This window comes from Neolamprologus multifasciatus, chromosome 7 (genome assembly GCF_963576455.1).
Source record: "Neolamprologus multifasciatus chromosome 7, fNeoMul1.2, whole genome shotgun sequence".
In the NCBI taxonomy this organism is placed as follows: domain Eukaryota; kingdom Metazoa; phylum Chordata; class Actinopteri; order Cichliformes; family Cichlidae; genus Neolamprologus; species Neolamprologus multifasciatus.
The window spans coordinates 33,886,818-33,908,955 of NC_140445.1; the positions used below are offsets into that span (position 1 = coordinate 33,886,818).

The 22,138-nt window shown below is 38.4% G+C and overlaps 1 protein-coding gene across 1 annotated transcript in view; it reads right to left on the bottom strand.

Moving 5' to 3' along the window:
- Window positions 1-22,138, bottom strand: part of LOC146514632 (uncharacterized) — a 112,702-nt gene that overhangs the window by 69,839 nt on the left and 20,725 nt on the right. The window contains exons 2-4 of the mRNA XM_085164862.1: window positions 4,317-4,464; window positions 3,883-4,041; window positions 1,680-1,872 (exon numbers count right to left, since the gene is read on the bottom strand). Of these exons, the coding sequence (XP_085020988.1) occupies window positions 1,680-1,872; window positions 3,883-4,041; window positions 4,317-4,464 (500 nt within the window). The remainder of the gene's footprint in view (window positions 1-1,679; window positions 1,873-3,882; window positions 4,042-4,316; window positions 4,465-22,138) is intronic.

The window sequence follows — 22,138 nt, forward strand, 5'->3', positions numbered from 1 at the left end:
TATGCAGCGTGTGCATAACTAAAGCAATCATGTACAAGTAATCAAATCCATTTTAAGAGCACACACTTTAGCACTTAGCAAATCACAGATCATTTTGTTTATTTACAGCACAAAGCAAAGCAAAGCACCCAGAAATTCCTGTTTCAACATGCCACACATTTTGCCTCCCTTTAAAATCATTTTTTTATGAGAACCTAATCCAGAACAAACAAAATTATTCTGAGAAGCTCTACTCATGCTGCACTGGATGGCAGTAATAGTTGCATATAAGTGCAGAGTTCATTAATATATGGTTTCACTGTGTCGAACACAAAAGATTGTCCAGAGATAAGACTGTCAGCACCTCAGGGATCTGTCGCCGTGGGATAGATGGATGGAAAATCCATTTTAATTGTTGCTAAAAACAAATCCAGATGCTACCTCTATAACACTCGTCCTCACCCCCACTGTGATGCAGTCACTGCCTGCTCTGATCCTCAAGCTATATCCACAAAGCTTGTTATAGCAACTAATATCCACAATGCATTACGGGCCATCAAAATGCTCTTGAGATGCTCACATAAAAGTTTAAAGAACCATCAATGTCACATTTGATAACACAATTCTTAGGAGAAGCCCAGCAGGTGAATGAAAATAAGGAAGCACAGATTAGTGGGGAAAAGAAACAAAACGCAAAAAAGGTATCAAGAAAACAATTTAAAATAATGAGACATCAGCAAACCAAAGATCAAAGACTGAACAGAGGCACACATCCTAAATGAACACCAGGCAGAAGGATAATAAGACACAGGTTAACTAAAAAAAAAACAAAAAAAAAAAAACAAAAACACGAAAAACAAAACTAAGGAAAGTTAAAAACACAGAAGCCTACTTAGAAAAAAATAACCTTCAAAATGGTTAACTGGTTAACTGAAAGAGGTCAAAATCAGAGAAGATGCAGACATACAAAGAAAGCAGAAAAGGCTGAAGAACGTTTTTAGCAAAACAAAAGCTAAAGTGAAATAAAAAAAACAATGAAACCATCATAGAAGCTAACACCGTAAAAACAACAGTGTGACGATGTACAGATCTCCTGAAGAATTTGTTTGGATATCTATCAGGCGAGCTTCCCGTCAATGACTAATACCATTGATTAATCACAAGAACAAGTCCACATGTTTCTGGATCAATTGCATACATCTAGATGCTGAATCCACCCATTTTAGTCTGTTTTGGATGCATGAAACACATTAAAATAAATGCAAAAACAAAACATGAACAGTACATGCTTAAGTCAATATGCAAGCATGTCTACAGACAGATTCTCTGCTTAAAATCAAAAACATGGTTTCCAAGCATCTTTGGGTCTGTGATGAAAAGATACATGGGTGGAATGTGTGCTCCTTCCTTTGCTCTTTACTTGTAGAAGGATGAACAGGAATGCATAACTTTTCAAAGTAAAAGAAAATCAACTGGACATCACACATGGCCATCTGTTTGGAAATAGTTGCTTTAATCTGTTCGTTGCATAGCAAAGTTGTTATTCATATGAAGTGCAACAAGAAACAAATAATAAAACAAATAAATAAAATGTTTTAAATCTAAACAGGACCAATCAGGGTCTATGTACAATAAACAGAGGTGTCAGGGCTGGAGCCCCTTCTTTTTTTCATCAGTCAAAAAGTTGCAGAGCCACTTACTTCAAACGGAGTTTCAAAGCTCTCGATAATTCCTCCAACCATGAGCAGGCCGTCGGTGCTGATCCCCATGCCGTGGTAAACCCAGTCCAATCTCTCCAGCAGAGAGCAGTCCACATAGAGTGCGAGCCGCTTGGCAGCCACACTGATGGCCACATGGTGCCACTTTCCATCAGACAAACCACTAACCGGGAACCTGACAGACAGAGACACGCAGATCATTGGCTTTGTGTCTTAAAGTTCTTGTACGAATGTGACAAAGCAATTGAGTTCAAAAAATGCTTTGGGCACTGTAATCATAGTAAGATAACTTTGTGTTGACATCTGGGTGCCGTCTAAATCTCAAGGACTCCACACATTCTGCATTCTTTCATCAGGCTCAGCCAAACAAACAAACAAAATGAGCTCTTGTTCTCTGAGAAGGTTTAATCATGTCTTTCAGTGTGGCCATGTGTGTAAGTCCTGTGACAGCACATAAAAAATCAATTACAATACCCAAATTAAATTTGGCTGATCTCCCCTTTAAGGTCACCTCCTTGTATACTTAGTCTAGTTCCAGCTAGTACTTCATGAAAGTCAGATCCAACCACTTGTATGTCCGCTCTGTGATTTAACCAAAGACCTCAAACATTCACAGAATCAAACAGGTCAACTTGATCTCTGGATCTAGCCAAACTCTAATAGTAGAAACCTGATAGACATGCAGCTTTCTGTTAAAAAAGCTGAAATATAATCATTCATGTGCAAACTGTACAAGATAACTAGAGTATCTGTGTATGTCTATCTTTTGGCTCATTTCTGTATGCTGTCTTGCACTGATGTATTGCTTCAAGCTTTGTGGTTCTTTTAGAGGAGAAACCTGCCAAGAGTTACCTAATAAATCATTTCTCCAAAGAGACAGCCAAAAGCAGTCATCTTCAAATAGAAACACAGGCTGCAGACAAATATACCTCCACAGAATTCTCCTTTGTCTAACCAACAAATTTGCATACAATTCTGCTACGAAGCAGGAACGGGCATGGGCTGTTCTCTAATACCTCAACATCTGGAGTTTGTCAGTGATGGGTACAGAAACCTTGCACTCACTTGGCGGTATCTTGCTGGCAGACTTTGAGCAATTTTTAATCACTTCTGAATAATTCCTTTTATCTGCCAAAGAGGTTTCACGGGACTCGACACAAAAATAATTTATACTCGGTTTTAGGGCTGCACAATAAATCATTGCACCATCGAAGATGCGATGTGCATAACAGTCACATCACAGGACGTGCAATGTCAAGTACAGCAAATTAGCTTGAACATATCAGTCTACAGTTTGATTTTTTTCTCTATGTGTGTGATACTAAAGGAAAACTTGCATGGTTCTCTTTCGCCATGACTCATCCAAAACAGGAGACTGTATGACTGTATCACACCAACTATAGAGTTTTTGGATTGACAGGAACTTTACTTATATAACAGTTTATTTAGTGAGTGAAACGCAGGCATGTTTGTACAGAGCAATGAGCATGGAAGAGAGAAAAAACAGAAAAGGGAGATTTGGCTGCCAAAAAGAATGGACTGAAAAGGTGAGCCAATTTATTTATCTAATCAGAGACAGGGCCGGACTTGATCAGATAGAGAGAAAAGTGGCTTGTTGTGCTGGTATCTTTTAGTGCCAACAAACTCAGATCCCTTCCTATTTGCCAGTCTGCCCCTTTCCCACCGACAAACTGCAATCCAGGGCAGGTGAGTCACTGCAGCCCTATCAGTCCTTGATTAGAGAGGAGGCCAGAGAAAGGCTATTGATTACAGGGGTGCAATGAACCTGCACCTTTCAGTAGTGGTCTGCGCACTATTCTCCTCGCAGTGCCAAAGCACCTCAGATGTAATTCCGAGGACGTGAGGCAGAATGGCAGACCCTCCGCTGCAAGCACAGAAAGGCTTCTTCATCAGTGATTGCACTGCGGAAACCAATTTTGTAGTCATAAAATTCAACAAATGATTGTTGACGCTCATTCCATAAGAATTAAAAGACACTTTTGGGTTGTTTTTCTTCTTTTATTTTGAATTTCTATGCCCATTATGGATGGGTGCATTTATTCCAGATGATGCCATTTAGAAACCACTAATGAAAATTATCTGATTTTATATTGCCCATATTGTACAGCCCTACTCACTTTTCAAATAATCTGGGTGGAGAAAAAAAATCAAGAAGTGGACTCACTCATAGTGTCTCTGCTGCAGTCCTATGAAGATGATAGCATGAGCACTGATCCGCAGCTGCAGCATGACATGATTGTCGGGGCTGAGCATAGTGAATACACTTCGTTCTTCCCTCTGAGGACTTTGCAACTGTACCAGCAAACTGAACTCATCTTCAAACCTAAACACAAACACATCACTTAGCCATATAATTGGTACTCAAAGGATAAATAATACAGCTAAGTCCTCTTTAATAAGTAGCATGTGTGGGCACAAATTGTACTATAAACACCAGTGGATAGAAACATGTTGCTAATTATAATGTCAAACGATAAAAAGAAAAAGAAAACTCACAGGAGGACTGGAAAAAAGACCATTATGATTTTTTTCCTAACTTTACCTTCAACAAGAGCAAGATAGAGCAGGAAAAAGTGAGAGACGAAGAAGACATTTTACCCATCGATGAAGATCTGTCTCAGTGGGAGGGCCAAGGTGGAGTACTGTCCCACCTGCAGGACTGGACACATGCTCTCACCCACAGTCATGGAGGCATTACTGCTGTTTGTGATATGAAAAGAAAGCTCCTGCAGGATGTTCACTTCATCTGTTGGGAGACAATAAAGAAAACGCTCATCACCTAAAGTAATGATTCTCAAGGTGTTTTAATAATGCACCTGGTTGGCAGGGAGGCAACTCTTGCCCACTGTTTCATACCCGCTTCATTTTGATTTCTGTTGTTACTGATAAGAAGGCCCAAGTTTCAAGGTGTACTGCTGTATTTAACCAGAGATTCTGCCTGTACCACATCAGTCAAAACAAAACTGCAGTAATTTAGTTTTGTAGGTGTGGCTCTGTTCTCACGCCTCCCCAAAAGCAGCAAAAGAATCGCCTCACAACAGAGCAGGCATCAGTGACAACAGAGATGGCACTGAATAAGTCAGAAATAACCTGAATAACATGAAATGTTGGAACTAGAGCACTTGAGGGGAGGTGGGTTGTAAAACAGCTTGCAGAGGCAGCTGTAACTGTTGGAAGCTAGCACATGTTATAGCCCACCCTAAAGGAAACTCGGCTGTGCATTCCTGCAGAATATACCATGTGACTTACTGAATTTACTTTTTAAAGTCAATCAACTATATTTCAAGTATTTTAACAATTAGAAGTCTTGAATCCATTGATTCCTTATATTTTGCTACTGAAATGGGAAAAAGGTGTAACAATTTCTTCAAACCTCTGCAACTGTATATGGAAGTTTGGTATATTAGGCAAAAACAGAGTCTTTATAATTCTAAAGAGTCAATATTTAGTATGACCACTTTAACACAGCGTATTCTCTTAGTACCAAGTAGTAGTCTTCACAAATAGTTCTCCAGGCTTCTTAAAGGTCATTCAAAGCTCTTCTTTGGACGTTGGCTGCCTTGTGTTCTGTTCTCTGTCAATATAATCCTACACTGCTACAGTAATGTTGATGTCCGTGCTCTGGGGAGACCAATCATAATTTCATACATTTTGATTTGGATCTCCAACACTACTGGTGAAAATGCAGCCCCAAACCATGACTCATCACTCTATCAAACCTTTTGCCACATGATTTTCAGTCCAGATCTTGCGTAATTTGGCATACCGCAGCCTCTTCTCCCTTTTCTTGAGTAGATGGATGGCTGTCAAGAAGCCATCCATCCACAGAGACCATTTCTGATGAAGCTACAGATCTTTGGGAATCACCTTGTTGGTGCAAAAAAAAAGCCCAAACATTTTTTGCCTGTTAAATTATATTGTCTTTGACACTTTTCAACTAAATACTACTGCTCAGTTCAACTTAACAAAATATACAAGAAAGTCTGGCTACGTGGAAGGAAAACATTAAGAAATGAGGGTTTTTGCACAGTACCGTACTTTATCTATCTATGCCAAATCAACAAGGTGTGCTGCAGTAACTTCCTATTGTTTTCATCACACTAGCATGCACCTGTACCTGTAAACAAAAACATTTGTTACCTTCCTTAATAAGCCCATCTATACAAAACCAGGCCCATAACAAAATCTTCTTTTCAGCGTAATGTGGAAGAATTTGGCCTGCACAGGGCCTTGAGCTCAACCCCATCCAACATCCTTGAGATGAAGGCTCAAGTGTCCACATACTTTTGGCCATGTAATATAAGTGTTTCAAGATTAATGCAACCAGGCGGCGACCATGTGTGTTGTAGGCGCACCAAATCATTCAGTCTGCTAGAACTTAAGAGAAACCTTAGCATGCTGTGAACATAGCACTCACTGTTGGCATTACTAAAAAGTGGAAAACCACTTGTGGTGCTGTTGCCTTTTAACGGTGCAGAGGGCTGTTACATATTTTAACCTGTTTTTTTTTATTTTTCTCTTTTTGCTGCCTTACAGTACTAAACAGTGTTTTACCCCTCCCCCATTGGCTTATTTTCTGTCATTAGATAGACATTACCACATGTGAGCAGGTAAAGTGCCATTCGTCACGACATGCCCACAGGTGGGCTCGTTCATTACTCTGTACTTGAAGAACTCCTTTCAGAGGATTATGAACGCAGCTTTTCATCATATTTGGAGAAACTGAGTCACCGTTCTTAAGAAGACTGGCATTGTTATATGGTGGTCACACACTCACCTGGGAGCTCACTGAGATCCCTCTAAACCAAAATGCCAATGTCATTACATAAGGTGCAGGCCTAAGATTAATTATGCTAACAGAGTAGGAGTATTTGAGCATGATGTGAGAGAAAAAAAACTAACTAAATATCACTGTCTGAATGATTTACATGAGCACACAACAGCAAGGGTGATTTAGACTTTTTTTTGAAGATACATAATTATTCCAGCAGAATAAATGGAGTTTTTAAAAATAGTTTATTTTTTTAATTGATAAATCTGTGTCTGTCAGCCCCATCGTAGACCCACAGGCTCTGTCCCGCTGGCAGCAGAGCTGCACAAATCACCGCTCGACGAGTGCAGCGTGATCACACTCTTCTGCTTGGAGGAAATACATTTCTGACAGACCCAGTGTCACATCAGTAATTTCAACATAAAATCACTTAGAAGTAAAGAAGGCAGAAAGAACTAAAACAGGCAGATGATAAAAGATTTAGAAATTGAAGTAACAAGAGGTAAAGCGCATAAAAGCAGCTGGTGCAAGCATTTTACTTAAATAACCAAGTGAACAGATACACTCATTGACCCCTTTGTTTCTAATGAGCCAGTTCCTTGGAAGTTACTTGGAAAACAAAGTCAAGACGACCTGCTGAAGTTCAAAGTGATCATCAGAATGGGGAAGAAAGGTGATGTAAGTGACTTTGAATGTGGTCTTGTTGCTGGTGCCAGATGGGCTGGTCTGAGTACTTCAGAAACTGCTGATCTCCTGTGATTTTCCCACACAACCATCTCTGAGGTTTACAAATAATGGTCTAAAAAGGAAAATTATTCAGTGAGTGGCAGTTCTCCGAGTGAAAATGCTTTGTTAACACCAGTGTTGGTCAAGTTACTTGAAAAAAGTAATCAGTAACTAATTACTGATTACTTCCCCAAAAAAGTAATCCCGTTACCTTACTGATTACTTATTTTAAAAGTAATTAATTACTTAGTTACTTAGTTACTTTTTAAAAACACAATTTACAACCCGAATAGGTAATAAAGCGATAGATCTTTCAGCCCAATTCTACTTTTTCTGCATAATCCATCATACAAAATGTAATCAAATGGAAAAGTCTCTTTTTTTAACTTGTTTTATCAGTTTTAATCTTTTAATTTTATGCATCAAGTAAAAAATAAATTATATACAACATTCTCTGACTTGAAGAAATTAGTTTAACATTTAAACCTATTTTCTGCACATTCCCACGCATAAAATAAAATATTTTTTGTGTTTACACACAGTCTTTCAAATAGGTGCAAGTAAAACACAGCAGAAAATAAATAAAATCAAGGACTCAGCGGTCCTGTTGTTCTATTTTCACCTGTATAGCAGGCGGATGTTTGCCCTGGTGCAGGTGTGCCGCAGCGGTCAGTTGAAGAATCCACTAGAATTACTGACTTTTTATTTTCTGGTGCAAGTCCCAAGGTGTTATTCACCCCTGCTGAGATTTTCACAGGTCGTCAGCTCGATTCTCCTCCTGCTTTTGTTGTGCAAACCACCCATTATCTTTGAGGCCTGGCACATTTGCATTTGTTGACTCAGACTACCTCAGATCCAAGGCAGGAGAAAAATCTGTGTTACAACCCTCAAAAATGCCTTGCGTATCTATACAAAATATTGCACACATTGACTGACCTGCAAATATGAAAGACACACATTCACAATATATGGAAATACAAGTCTGTTTAATTTATAAAAAAATTGTGTGAAAACAGAATGAAACGTTGCTAATACAATGACATGAGTGACATGTGTGATCTCTCCAGCTTTGCATGTTCTCTGCCTGTTCATGTAAAAATAGCAAAAATTTACAGTGGCCCTGAGAGGCCAAACGGACTGCAACTTCAGAAAACACTTGCAAAAAGAAAAACACCTGCAAAAAGAAAAACACCTGCAAAAAGAAAAACGCTGCAAAAGCACACAAGACACAACCAGGAAAATCTGCATTGTCATTGCAGAAAAGTGGACAGTGCAACACAAAAGCAGCAAAAATAAAAACTGTACCAAGAGTACAGTATAAAAAGTGGACTATACAAACAATCTGGAGACATAAATATGGACACGTGCATATTGTGTATATGCACAACGCTGTGTATATATCTTTATGACCAGGAATGCAATGTAGTGACAAAGATTGGCAATAACTAATATTGCATATGAGAAATATTGCACATAGAATCTACCAAGGTGTATCGTAGGCTGCAGGTACTTTGAGTCTGACAATGATTGGAAGGAAAGACCTTCTGGATCTCTCCTGGTTGGGGGTTGGGGAAGGGTGTGTTTGCACAACAAAAGCAGGAGAACAATGGAGCTTGAAGGCCTGTGAAAATCTCAGCGGGGTGCTAGGAGGTGTTAGGTTCAGGGAATTTACGCAAATTTGCGTAGGGTTAGTAAAGCTAGTCGTAAGGACTTGCACCAAGGAAAAAAGGGGTCAGTAATGCTACAGAGGTCAGAGGACAATGGCCAGACTGCTTTGAGTTGAATGAATCCTTAGGCTGAGTCCTTAGGTGGGTGTTCGGCCTAAGGACCAAACAGTGAGTTTCGATGAAATGCTTTGTAATAACGAAAACTTTAAAAAGACAGGGAGTGAGCAAATGAACAGTAGTAGTGGAGTGATATAAGACCACCTCTTTGACCTTTTAAGTGTCCAACAGTTACTCTACCTGAGGCATAAATCTGCAAGTCATGCAGGGTTGCTTAGACTGGAGAACAGTAAGTAACAAAAGTAAGTGCAGGATGAGATGAATGTATGCTGACCTAAATCCAACACTCATTATGTTTCAGTCCATCTGATGTTATCAGGTTGCACCTCAGAATGTTCAAGGACTCAGCGATGCAGTGATCCTGATCTGGGAGGAGAAACCCCAGGACACCATTCATTGTCTCATTATGGGCATGCCCCAACTTCAGGCATGTGGGGACTGCACAAAGGCATGAGCAACACTTTGAGTTGCTGCAGCCTCATTTCTCCACTTTGATTTTTGGGTGTCTTTGAATTCAGCCCTTTCCAGGTTGATAATTTTCATTTCTATCAAACAATGTGGAATCCTTTCATTCACAACACATTACCCAGTCTATATCAGTATAGATATCGCACATGATCTTTTTTCTTTTGAGAACTGATGTGTCATTATATTCTTTTGAGCAGTGTATTCCTCAAGTGTTGAAAGGTATAATTAACCACAAAACAATTCTGTATTTCCATCTACCTTTAAAAGTAACAATACTATAACCCAGATGGCACAGTCAAGATTGTGGCATCGATGATGTTACAATATCATTCTTCCATAATAATGTAATCACGTGTATCTTAAACATGTCACAGGAGATTCAGCAGTTTGTGGTTAATTATTAGGAAAACCAGGCATTTACCAGGGTTTCTTTTGATTCAAAATTACATAATCTTGAAACAATTGAAAATTTGCACCGAAGCACAATAATAATATTAACATCAGTCACACAAACCACAAAGTCCTCTGTCATAGATTGACCTATGAAAAATTGCTGAAGCTACAGTATCTAAATAAGCAATAGTTTATAGCCCGAGGATTTGAAAAATTTTCTCACACAGTTGCTGATCTAATGTGCTGATGGTCTTTATTAAGCCCCAGTTGTGTGTGAGCATTCAAGAAAAAAAAACATTTTGTGTGCCAACAAAGTGCCTTTAAGGAAAACCTTCCCCCAGCGCCGTAATGAAAGAATCAAGCCATTACGACAGGGTGGGGGTGAAGAGGAGGGAGGGAGAGAACTGCTGCCAATCATGCCTGCTCTGTTTCCTGCAAAAGTAAAACAGATGTTTGACGCCTTCAAATGTGTGAACACTAAGGACTCTTAGGGTTAGTCCAGTCTTTGGGAAACTGCTATTTACCCTATGTAGCCACAGACTAAGATTTTCTATATTATTCAATATTTCAGTGGCCAGTTACTGGGCAGATGTTTTGAATTAAAATTAAAATCCAGTGACTCCCCCAAGATGTTGTCATTCAGTTTGACCAATTAGGCCTCATCCAATTATTCATCTTAAAGTTGTGTGGAGTTCAGCTAGGTCCTAAATTAAGATATTAATCTTTGCTGCTTGATGCTTGTAAGTTATTACTCATCAAAATTCTCCGATACCTTTCTTTTCCAGTTTCCCTTTTAAGATTTTACACCCAGCACCATGCATGAACCAGGCAAGAACATTGCTAGTCTCTTGAGGGGTTAACACACAGATGGCAAACACCTCAGAAAGACCAGAAATACTTCTTTTGCTTTATGTGTCCGACTGAAGCTCAGTACTGGCAGGTGAAAAGAAGCAGGTGTGCCCTGGAGCCAAAAAAGGACAATTGTAGAGTCTGTTGGGTGGTGAAACAACACCCCCTCTGTGAAGCCAGGCTTCTCAACTGCCATCAAGTGTGGCCATTCAGAGCAGGTATAAATACCTCTGCTTTTCAAAAATTCTACAAAGGGGCTGGTTATGAGCCTTTCCCCATGTCTCACCTTTAGCCATGAAAACAACAACAGCGCAGAGTGAAGACGAGTAACCAAAGAACCTGAAGTTGGAATTTATTTTCGCCTAACATGTTTTGTGCATATCTTAAAGCTGAATTGGGATTCCCATGCTGTAATTTTAAATATTTTGTTACTATATAACACAGATAACTTTGTCTTTTTATGCATCCCAACAGTAAAACACATGACAGCCATTCTGTTGTATTCTGATCTAGAAAAGACCAGTCAATACAGATCGTGTTGGACTAAACTGGCATACAACCAGGTTTTTATTTTTTATTTTTATTTTTTTAAATTTTAGAGAACAACAGTGCAACAAATACAAACAAACAAACAAACAAACAAAACAAAAGCAAAACAAAAAAGAAAAGAAAAGAAAAAAAAACACATACATGGGGAGAGTACCGAAGAGGAAGGAAAAAGCATAAGATATATATGATATATAAGAGTATATCAGGGGTCCAAAAAGGACCAGGTCAGGGAGTACCCAGATTTAGACAATTTTACTGAAGTACAGTTTTTCGGCAACGTTGGGGTGCCCGACTCCTCAAAGATCCTTGTTTGCCACTTTGCTAGCCTAATTATTTATTGTTATAGTAATTTTTATTATTATTCTTGTTACTATTATTATTATCAATTTATCTATTATTATTTAATATATATGCTTTTACGTATATAGTTAAGTTAATTTGGGTCAGCCGCACCAGCGCCACTGGGACAACAGGGCCCCCGGAAACCCATGTATCAATCATACTTCCAAAACCTTACAAAAAGTCGGATCTTGTTGGTTTAACATATTTAGTACATTTTGACCACTGTTCATAGAACTTGGATGACAGTTTTTCCATGTTGTAGATTTCATTGATTATATTGATCCAGTCCTCCTGTGATGGTGGTTCGACCTTTAACCATTTCCTTGTAATTGCCTTTTTGCTAGCAATCAAAACAATTGCCAACAATCTTATATCAGACTTCTTCCAATTTTGCGTATTTACATCCCCCAAATATATACACTGAAATGAACAGGGGATTTTAACTCCAAAAACGTTATTTATATGATTACAAATATAGGACCAAAATGACCTTAGTACATTACATTCCCAGAAGATATGATACTGATTGGCCCCAGAGATTCGACAAAGCCTCCAACATGAATCACCGCTTCCCTGGTGCCTTTTTTGAATTGGTGTAATAAAGTATCTCATTAGGTTTCTCCATCCAAACTCTCACCATGTATTGGAGATTGTTGTGGTCCACTGCAGTTGACACATTTTTGCCCAATTTTCACTAGGAATAAGTACACTGCCTTCCGTCTCCCACCTTCTCTTACTGTATTCTGAGTTGATCTCTTTGGCATGCTGGATTGGCTTATATAGTTTGGATATCATGTGACTCAGAGAATGGGATTTTACTAGCGTGGAAAAAGTTTCCACAAAACCCAATTCACTGTTTTCCATTATAATTTTAATGTTTTGATCAAAGTAATGCCTGACTTGTAGATACCTATAAAAATTATCTTGACCCAATCTATATTTTTGTTTTAATGTCTTGAAACTCAAAAATGTCCCCTCATGGGCCAAAGAGTAATTTGTAGTTAAACCTTTTGAGACCCACATCCTAAACCTATTATTGTGAATATTGGACAGAAACTCAGAGTCATAAGCAATCCATCTCAGTATCCTAGCTGCTTTCTCCAGCCCACTCGCTTGAATAACTCCATCCCAACATTTTAGGAGAGAATCGTGCATAAAACCACCCAAGATTTTATTTTATTTCTACCTTTTGTCTTATGTATTGACTTAAAGGTTCAACAAATAGAGAAAACAGAAGTGCAGAGGTCCCGCATCCTTGACGGGTTCCTCGTTCTAGTCTGATAGATTTTGTCAAGTCTCCACTGATTTTAATCCTAACAGTTGGTCTAGTGTATAGTGCAGTGACTGTGTCAATTATACCGTAATGGAAGCCAAATCTGGTCATGACTTTGTATAGAAATTCCCATCTCATGGAGTCGAACGCTTTTTCTGCATCCAAACTTATCATAAGTGTTTCCAGATTACATTTTTTTTTTACATATTTCATAATCAATAAAGTTTTCCTAATATTGTCCTGAGTTTGTTTTTGTCTAATAAAACCAGTTTGGTCTTTATGGATATTTTCTGGTAGAACTGTCTCTAGTTTGTTTTGTAAAAAGTTTTTAATCAATATTAAGTACACTTACTGGTATTATGTAATTCCCACATTCTAATTTGTATTTATTCTCTTTAGGAATTATAGAAATTATAGCCTCATTCCATGAAGGTGCTATAGTTCTTTTTTCCAACACCCAGTTGAATGTTTTTACCAATGTTGAGACAAGTTGTTCTTTCATAATTTTGTACCATTGACAATTAAATCTGCCCGCCCCAGGGGCCTTACCATTTTTTAGTGTTTTAATGGCCTGTTCAACTTCCTCTTTAGTTATATATGATATGAGTCTCGTATTTTGGTCATTTGTAACTTGGCACAGCTCCAATTTTGCTAAAAATATATCAATGGCTCCCTTACTGCTACATTCTTTGGGTTGGGAATACAAGTTTCGATAGTAATGTTCAAAGCATTGATTTTTTTCAGGGTTAGTTTCTATCCTATTTCTTACTGGATGTTTAATTTTGTGAATTGTTCTTTCTGCCTGTTGTTTTCTTAACCTGTACGACAGAAGTTTTAATGCTTTAATGCCTCCTGTGTCATAATACCATTGTTTTGTAAATAGAAGGTTCTTTTGAACCTCTTCTGTATTTACTACATCTATCTCCCTCTGTACTTCTTTTATTTTTTATCCTGGCTGAATTACATAGTGAAACTGAGTTTTCTTTCACTAGTTTTCTAAGTTTACTTTCTAGCTCATGTAGCCTTTGCTTTCTGCACTACTTTAACACAGAGGAGATGGCTATGATCTTACCACATAATATAACCATAATATTACTGGTGAAACCTCACCATTATCGTTGTATTCTAAGTAAGATTGAATTTCTAATTTTAATGTGTCTTTAACTTCTGTTTTATTCAGAATGTTTGCATTTATCCTTCAAATAGTAGATTTTGTTTCTTTAGCTATATTAAGTGTCAAGTACACAGGCTCATGATCTGAAATGGTACAAGTACCAAAGTCATATTCAACTAATCTGCACCTATCGCTTTTAAACTTCAGGAAAAAGTCAATTCAGGAGTAAACATGTGCGCTGAGGAATAGTGGGTACAGTCCCGTACAGTAAGGTTATGTCCCCCTCCATATATCCACTATTCCAAGTAGGGCTGTTCGATATAACGATATATAACGTCTATTGTTTCATTTTAGGCTATCGTTTGTTTCGTGGTGTTGCAAAATAAACTGTTTACGACAATATGTTTTCATGGTTTTGATGGTCACTGTAGTGGCTATATTAATTTCCTAAAGTTCTCTCTTTCTCTTATATTTAATATAACCGCACTACATGGGCAAGCACCTGTTTTTATGCGTTTTGGTTAGCAACAATGACGGTAACACCATCGCGTGTCTGCTTGTTTATTTTCCACATAAACCTTTCACAATAAAGCTCAAGATCCTGTTGAGACTTTTCAAAATAAACTGAATCACGTGAAAGAGTATGCAGAGTATTTACCGATGAGAAGCAAAAAAAAAAAGAGCCGTCAGGTGCTAAAAAATAAACCTTAGACTCAAACATTAGAACAGGCTTTTCCCCGCAGCACGCCGTGTAATAAATACTCACAAAGAAAATGGCGGCCGTTACAACCTATGTCTAAAAGTGTATAGTTTAATGCATCTGTTAAAACACTCGACTCCAGATACACGACGCCCAGCTGGAAACACTTCAGCTACCCGAGATTCACAGAATTTACAGAAAATGTTAAATTTTTGTGATTTATATTGTTATCTGACAATAGATGTTTTATATCGGGATATGAGATTTTGGTCATATCGCACAGCCCTAGCTCTTTCATGTAATTATTAACCTTTTCACTAGGGATGGGTACCGGTATCCGGTGCCATGATGGCACCGGTTCTGACATAAACTGTAGTAACCAGACCGAAAAGCAGCGCACATTTCGGTGCTTTATTTCGGTGCTTTTTTTTCCTGAGATGTGATACACTTTGAATTCTAGCCAATCATTTTACCTTTCCGAGGATAGCAGTCGGGTCCAGGTACGTACGTTCTTTTAGAGCAGAGCTACAGATTAAAAATGCCCAAGGCGAAGGGGTCAAAAGTCTGGCTGTACTTCACAGCAAAATATGCAAACTCAGCAGCCTGCAACAAGTGCTTTAAGCTGATACTGTGATACTGTCAAAGGAGGTAACTCCTCGAATCTGATGAAACACCTGGCGACGCATAGCGTTTTTTTTTTAAAAGCCGAGAAATGCGCCATATTTGATAGCTTGCTGTGAGACCTCACACCGTGCACATCTACTGCGGGTGTGGTGCCTGTTATCGGACCCGGAGTTAACAACATCCCCCAAAAACCCGAAGAGGAGAGTCCTGGCCCCTAGCCCTGCCAGTGTAGCAGAAATGATGATGAATGATGATGGCAGCAGAAGCCGTTCTTCTCTGCGTGAGTAGCATAATGTTGTTCGTGTGTAATTTACGTTGAGCAAGCTAACCACGTTATTAAATGAATGCATGTAAGGTGAACTAGCAAACATCATCATAGCTACATGCGGCTGTCTTCTTGTTTGATGGCAGATACTCCCTTCACCCTGGCCAAAAAGGCTAAAATGACCAAAGAAAAAGTGGGAAACAGCTAAACATGAGAGGTTTTTGGACAAAGTTTGTTTTTTCTATTGTTTAAGCACTGCTTCCAGCCAAGAGTGATACCATATATGCCCATAGCTGCAGAAAAGGCTAACATTGTTATCTTTTTACAAAAAAAAGCAGCTGAACATGAGAGGTTTTTGGACCAATTTTGTGTTCTCCATTCTTTAAGCACCGGTTTGAGCACCGTTTAAGCACCAGCACCATTTCAAAAGTACCGGTTTGGCACCAGTATCGGATAAAACCTAAACGATACCCATCCCTATTTTTTACTAATACTTTTACTTATACTTTTAGTATTAGTAAAAAGGTTAATACCTTTTACTTATTAATAATACTTTTAGTGTTTGTCCTCCCATTGGAACTATCCATTTTAGGATGCAGGCTTGTGTTTATAAAATGCCCAGTCACTACCTGGAGGCATATATACACTTAGCAGACTCACTAAGACTCCATCTATTTTACCCTTAACCATAATGTATCTTCCCTCCTTATCTTTATGCTCAGAAATAAAATCAAAATTACTTTATTGGAAATCAAAATTGCTACCCCTGTACGTCTCCCAGAGCTATGTGAGGAAAAATATATCTTGGAGTATCCCATTCTGTTTAATTTTGTATGTTCGCTATCAGTGAGATGAGATTCCTGTATATATGCTATCTGAACCTTATTCCTTTTTAATTGCGATAACATTTTTGATCTTTTAATTGTATTAAGTATGCCATTTATATTTAAAGAGACAAACTTTATAGGTCTACTAGACATCTGACTGTATTACAACCTCATTGGCATGTAACCAATTTAAACTATTTTTGCTGGTATAGCACCAAATCACAACAGTCACGCCAAGGTGCTTTATTTTTGTAAAGTAAAGACCCATTAATAATAGAGAGAAAACCCCAACAATCAAATGACCCCCTTTGAGCATAATAAAACTACTTAGAAAAGTCCACAACTACATTTGGCACAGATGTTTACCAATTAGCAATTGATGGAAGTGAGAAATGAAGCAAACCAGTCTATCATAAAAAAAACCCGCAGTACTCCTGATGTCCACTTGAGGCTAACGCCAAAAGCACACACAGCCTGAACACACACAATGTTTTGTCTCTGTGAATAGTTTCCCTCTTCGTAACAACTGTGTGGGAGGTTAATTTTTCACGACTCATCTGTCATAATCTGGTTAAAGCTTAAAGTTATGGGTGTGGCTGTTTTACTAGTCAGTCACCCGTGGGTGAAATTCTAGTACGTTATTAGTTACTTAGCACTAATTAGCAGGTGTCTGTGTGTTAACTTTAGCTGAAAACGTACTCCTCTGGTCCAAATGTGGCACTTTTACTTTTTAAAAACTAATTCATTATGTTACTTGTAGCATGGCTTTTGCCCTGCTCCTTAACACCTCATGAAATCCACTGTGACATAATTACCAGTTAGCAAGATAAACCTGAAGCTACAGTCCCACACACGGGCACAAATCTCTATCCTAATGAGGAAGCACACAAGCTCTTTCTTGTAGTGTGTAATTATTAACACACTGCTGACAGAAAAACTAAAGTGTCAAGGCGATGATATGAAGGCTACAATTCTCCTAATATTGATTTTGTTACCTGCTGATGCTCAGGCTCTGGCTGCTATGCTTGGGACGACATACACACTGCTCTGGTTCTTCACTAGCTTTACATTCTGTGCTGATCAGTGTTGGTCAAGTTACTTGAAAAAAGTAATCAGTAACTAATTACTGATTACTTCCCCCCAAAAAAGTAATTAATTACTTAGTTACTTAGTTACTTTTTTAAAACATGATTTACAACCTGAATAGGTAATAAAGCAATAGATCTTTCAGCTCAATTCCACTTTTTCTGCATAATCCATCATATACAACGTAATCAAATGAAAAAGTCTCTTTTTAAAACTTGTTTTATTAGTTTTAATCTTTTAACTTTATGCATCAAGCAAAAATTTAATTATATGCAACATTCACTGACTGGAAGAAATTTGTTCAACATTTAAACCTATTTTCTGCACATTCCCACGCATAAAATAAAATATTTTTTGTGTTTACACTCACTCTTTCAAATAAATGCAAGTGAAACACAGCAGAAAATAAATAAAATCAAAGACTCAGCGGTCCTGTTGTTCTATTTTCACCTGTATAGCAGGCGGATGTGTGCACATGTAGGAAAAAGAGGCACACTTGATGATCTTTTTTATTTCTCTCCTCCCACCATCCAACTAAAGAATCTTTGTAATGAAATAATGAAATAATTGCATTTGTAATTTGATTGCTGAATTTATTAGCGTGTTATAATGTTGCATTACAAAGTAACACTGAAATATGTTCACTTTGTAAAGAAAAAAAAAAACAGCAAGCAAAACACAAATTTTGCAGAGTTCAGAATCTGAGTGACATCACAGCAGCATTGTACAGTCTGTGTTAACCGTCAACGAAAGGAGGAATTTGGTACTAGCGCTGACAATGTTAGCAACACTCAGTAAAACTAATCTAACATTGTTTGGTTATTAAAACATGTGATTAATCATTTCAAATGGCTCCTAAATACATACACAATATTTGCACAGGCAATGGTTAACCTCATCCACTAGACTGTGGTCAGTTTTGACCATTTTCTTACTTTAAGACTAGTCAGCTAGTCTATTTTTTTAGCCTCGCAATAATCAGCCAGTCAATTAGTTCACACAAATGTCACTATTAGAGAGCTAATTTTGTATATATTGGACTTAAGAAGGAAAAAAAATTATGCTCAAGAGTCAGACCAATCCCCAATTTCAAAAGCAAATGAATTTAATATCAACAGCATCACATGATTTTCATGTAAGCAAAAGTTAAACCTTAGGAAGTAAATACAAACAACATAAGAATATACCAAACAACAACAAAATCATATACATACAACAGCTGTACGTGGTTTTCTTTAAGTTCCCCAGCCGTTGTAAAGTTTCTGTCTTATTGCTAGCATGCTACGTTCTGGTCCTCTTCATAAATCTCTTTGGCTGCCTTCTAATGAGGGAAAGTGAAAGTCTGTAATAAATGAATGCCTTCATGATGAGCCACCATTGTCATAGAAAAGAATATAAAAGCCTCTCGAGAGACATAAAGACAAAAAAATAAAATACACCAATAATTCTGTCTTTACATCAATAGCTACTACAACTATTTGACTTACTAAGCTCAAGGAGTGCTGACAGTAGATGTCTTGGGCAACAATGCGTTAACAACTTTATCTTCACTGATGCTGATCCAGAAATATAAGCACTTGAAGCTTCACCACAATGCAGTTTAAAATCGGAGAAAAGCTGTGCGGTGGGATGATCAGTCATCTGCCATCTTATTGGAAATTGTTTTGTGTTTATGAGGCACACATATGGTTCCCATGCATTGCTCAATGAAGCTACAGAAACACAATCATTCAACGTGATTTCTACACACATCAGCAACCGTAACCGAGTGTTGAAAGCTCTGAGCAGTGAAAAAAGATTAGCTGAAAAGTTTCAACAGATGGAGCAATTCAAAACCAGAAACATTTTACATAAGCAGAAAAAAAACTTTGAACATGTTCCTTGTTTTCTGGAGTGAAAAACCTCAAATATTCCCATTCCACAGGGATGATACTACGGCGTGAACATGAGCGCCAGCACTTGGAACAAGATTTTCTTTGGATGGGACTTGTAAATTGTTAAGAGGATTGAGACAAAAAGGGTACACTCCAGAACTCAAATTCATTATTCCAAAATGCAGACACACCTTTGTGATTTTTTTGACTCAAACATCCATGAAGTATATAAAGATCTTATGCAAACTATATGACAGGCCATTACTGTAACAGCTCTGGTGCATTTGCCAGCAGCAGACAATGGCACAACTCCAGAATTAAGCCAATGGACTGTATGCTTCCTTTATTTGTGTAAATCTCTGGAGTTATAGCAATTATCAAGCCTGGCTGGTGCCCAGCTGTGAGTCAGTTCACTGCTGTCACAAACATGATGAGTCTGAAGGCAAAGAAAACAAAGTAACTTACTCAAAGACCTTGAAAACAAGTGGCCATCAATTAACAGACGACTTACATTTTAGGGTTTATCTTCATCTTACTGTATCGTCTTTACTTTATAATACAGCACAACTTGAGGCGACTGCTATTGTGATTTGGTGTTATTTAAATAAAACGGTGTAAAATTAACCGATACAATGTGGTTGTTTGCAAGGCAATGCCTTTAAACCAAGCGGTAAAATAAAAACTTTATACATAAGCAATAATCATAAACTGTATATAAAAGATAGAAGCACTAACATTGGCATCACCATGTGATTTTCCAGAGACTGCATTTTGAAGCCTGAACTTTAGGATTTTAGCTGTTGTTTTTTGATTTTGCATCCATAAACTGTAATGCACAGACACAGACCCCCGGTATTGGTGTTAGCCTAAAAGCCTATTTAAAAGCCTATAAAGCCTATTAAAAAGCCTATTATTAAAAAAGAGAGAATTTCACTCACCAAAATTAGAGCATTTATCAGATTGTTAGATTAAAATGCATTAAAATGCACTTGCAGTACAAACAGAGGCCCGGTTTAGTGGGGCCTAGCAGACAGCTACCGCCTACACAAGCCTGTGTCAGCACAAATCCAAAAGGCTGTTATAAAGGGATCAAAACTGATTTTGTACCAGACAGTAAACATGTAATAATTATCCCTGAACTTGTATATTTTAACCAATAGTTGTTGGTAGTGTACAAAAAGCTAGGTTTGTTCAGATGTACTAACAGAAAGGCTGCTGCCAGAAAGTCTTGGTTATCACCTTTTTACTGGGATTTTCCACACACTGATCTTCCGGCATGATGTGTGAGGAGGTGAAACAGCTGTCTGCGTGGCTTTCTCCTGGCATGTTGGGGCACACAGGGGGTCACTGAAACACGACACAAACACCAAATGTTTCCTCGCCTGAGGCCAGAGGTGCAAACTTTCGTGTAAGCAGATCAGTGGGGCCCAGGTCCTTCAAACCCAGACGAGCACACTTCTACTGTTAACATTTTACACACAGCACCCTGTAGCAAATGCCAGGGCACAGAGGAAGAAGGGAAATGCATAAAGTGTAAAGCTGACCTGCTGTCTGTTACCTGCAAAGCAATACAGATATTCACAGAAGTGGGCCATCTAGCTGGTGAAAAACAAGAGCACTGAAAATGATGATTTTTTCCTGGATGTGTGCAAGGGCGCATGTTTGCTATCGGAAGCCAGAACAATTATAATAAGAAGACAACATGTCAAATGTGTCAAATTCCCACCCATTCTGTAGACTTTTCTGAAACACTATTTCTTTTTCCCAGCAGAGCTATTAGTTAATGGGAACTGATTAATGACGCGATAATCACACAGACATTTTAAGACATCACCTCCTCGGTCTACATCAGACCCTTTTCACCACTGCCTCTGCCTCCTAGTCTGGCCCACTTCCAGCTGCTGTAATCAGGGGAAGTGGAGCCAGCTGCCGTGCTGTCCTGCGGTGGGATCACATTACCCTAATAGGCTGAGACAGACCAACAGATAGCTCAATTACTGCACTGCTACAATTACTGGCCTTTGCTCTGGTAGAGGGGGCATCTCAAACAGGCAGAAGATTAAAGACTTCCACCTCCTCTGGCAGAAAACAAGGCCTGGGGAATCACTGGGCCAGAAAGTAGGAAATGGAAAGTTGGAGTGGATACAGGAAACATAAGAAACGATTGAGATGTTCCTAAACATCTCAATCATTCCCTCATCAGAAAAGCCTTGAGTGATGAGCACACCTATGACCACGCTGACCCGTAGCTGTACTGCAGATTGTCAAATGCTCACAGATGCAGCATTCATAATGGAAATACCTCCTGCTAGTACAGCAAGAGACCACTGACTTCATGAAGACTGTCTATCATGGAGTAAGAGATCCAGTGTTTGGATATTATTTCAAGAGCTGTCCTTTACAGGGGATAAACCAAGCTTACGTAAAACCTGGGTTTGTGTGAAGATGGGCTTGTTAAGTGGGATTACAGACCAGTGGAGGTCACAGAGGGATTTAAGTGGATTGAATGGATCTAACAGACATGTTGTTGGCCTGTGTGTAATACGGCTCAGGGAACACAGTCGATATCAGCTCTTGTCTTGAAATCCAACAATATCTGGAAAAGCAGGAAAGACATGCAATACTGAATGGAGGTTGGGGGTTTGTTAGCCTCCCCCAGCAGTATATTTAGGAGTTATTATGTTAAAAAGGGACAACCAGGCAGACTGGAGTGTTACAAGCTATTTTTAAAAAAGCTTGTACACTATAATAAAGTCATTATAATCTCAACACTTG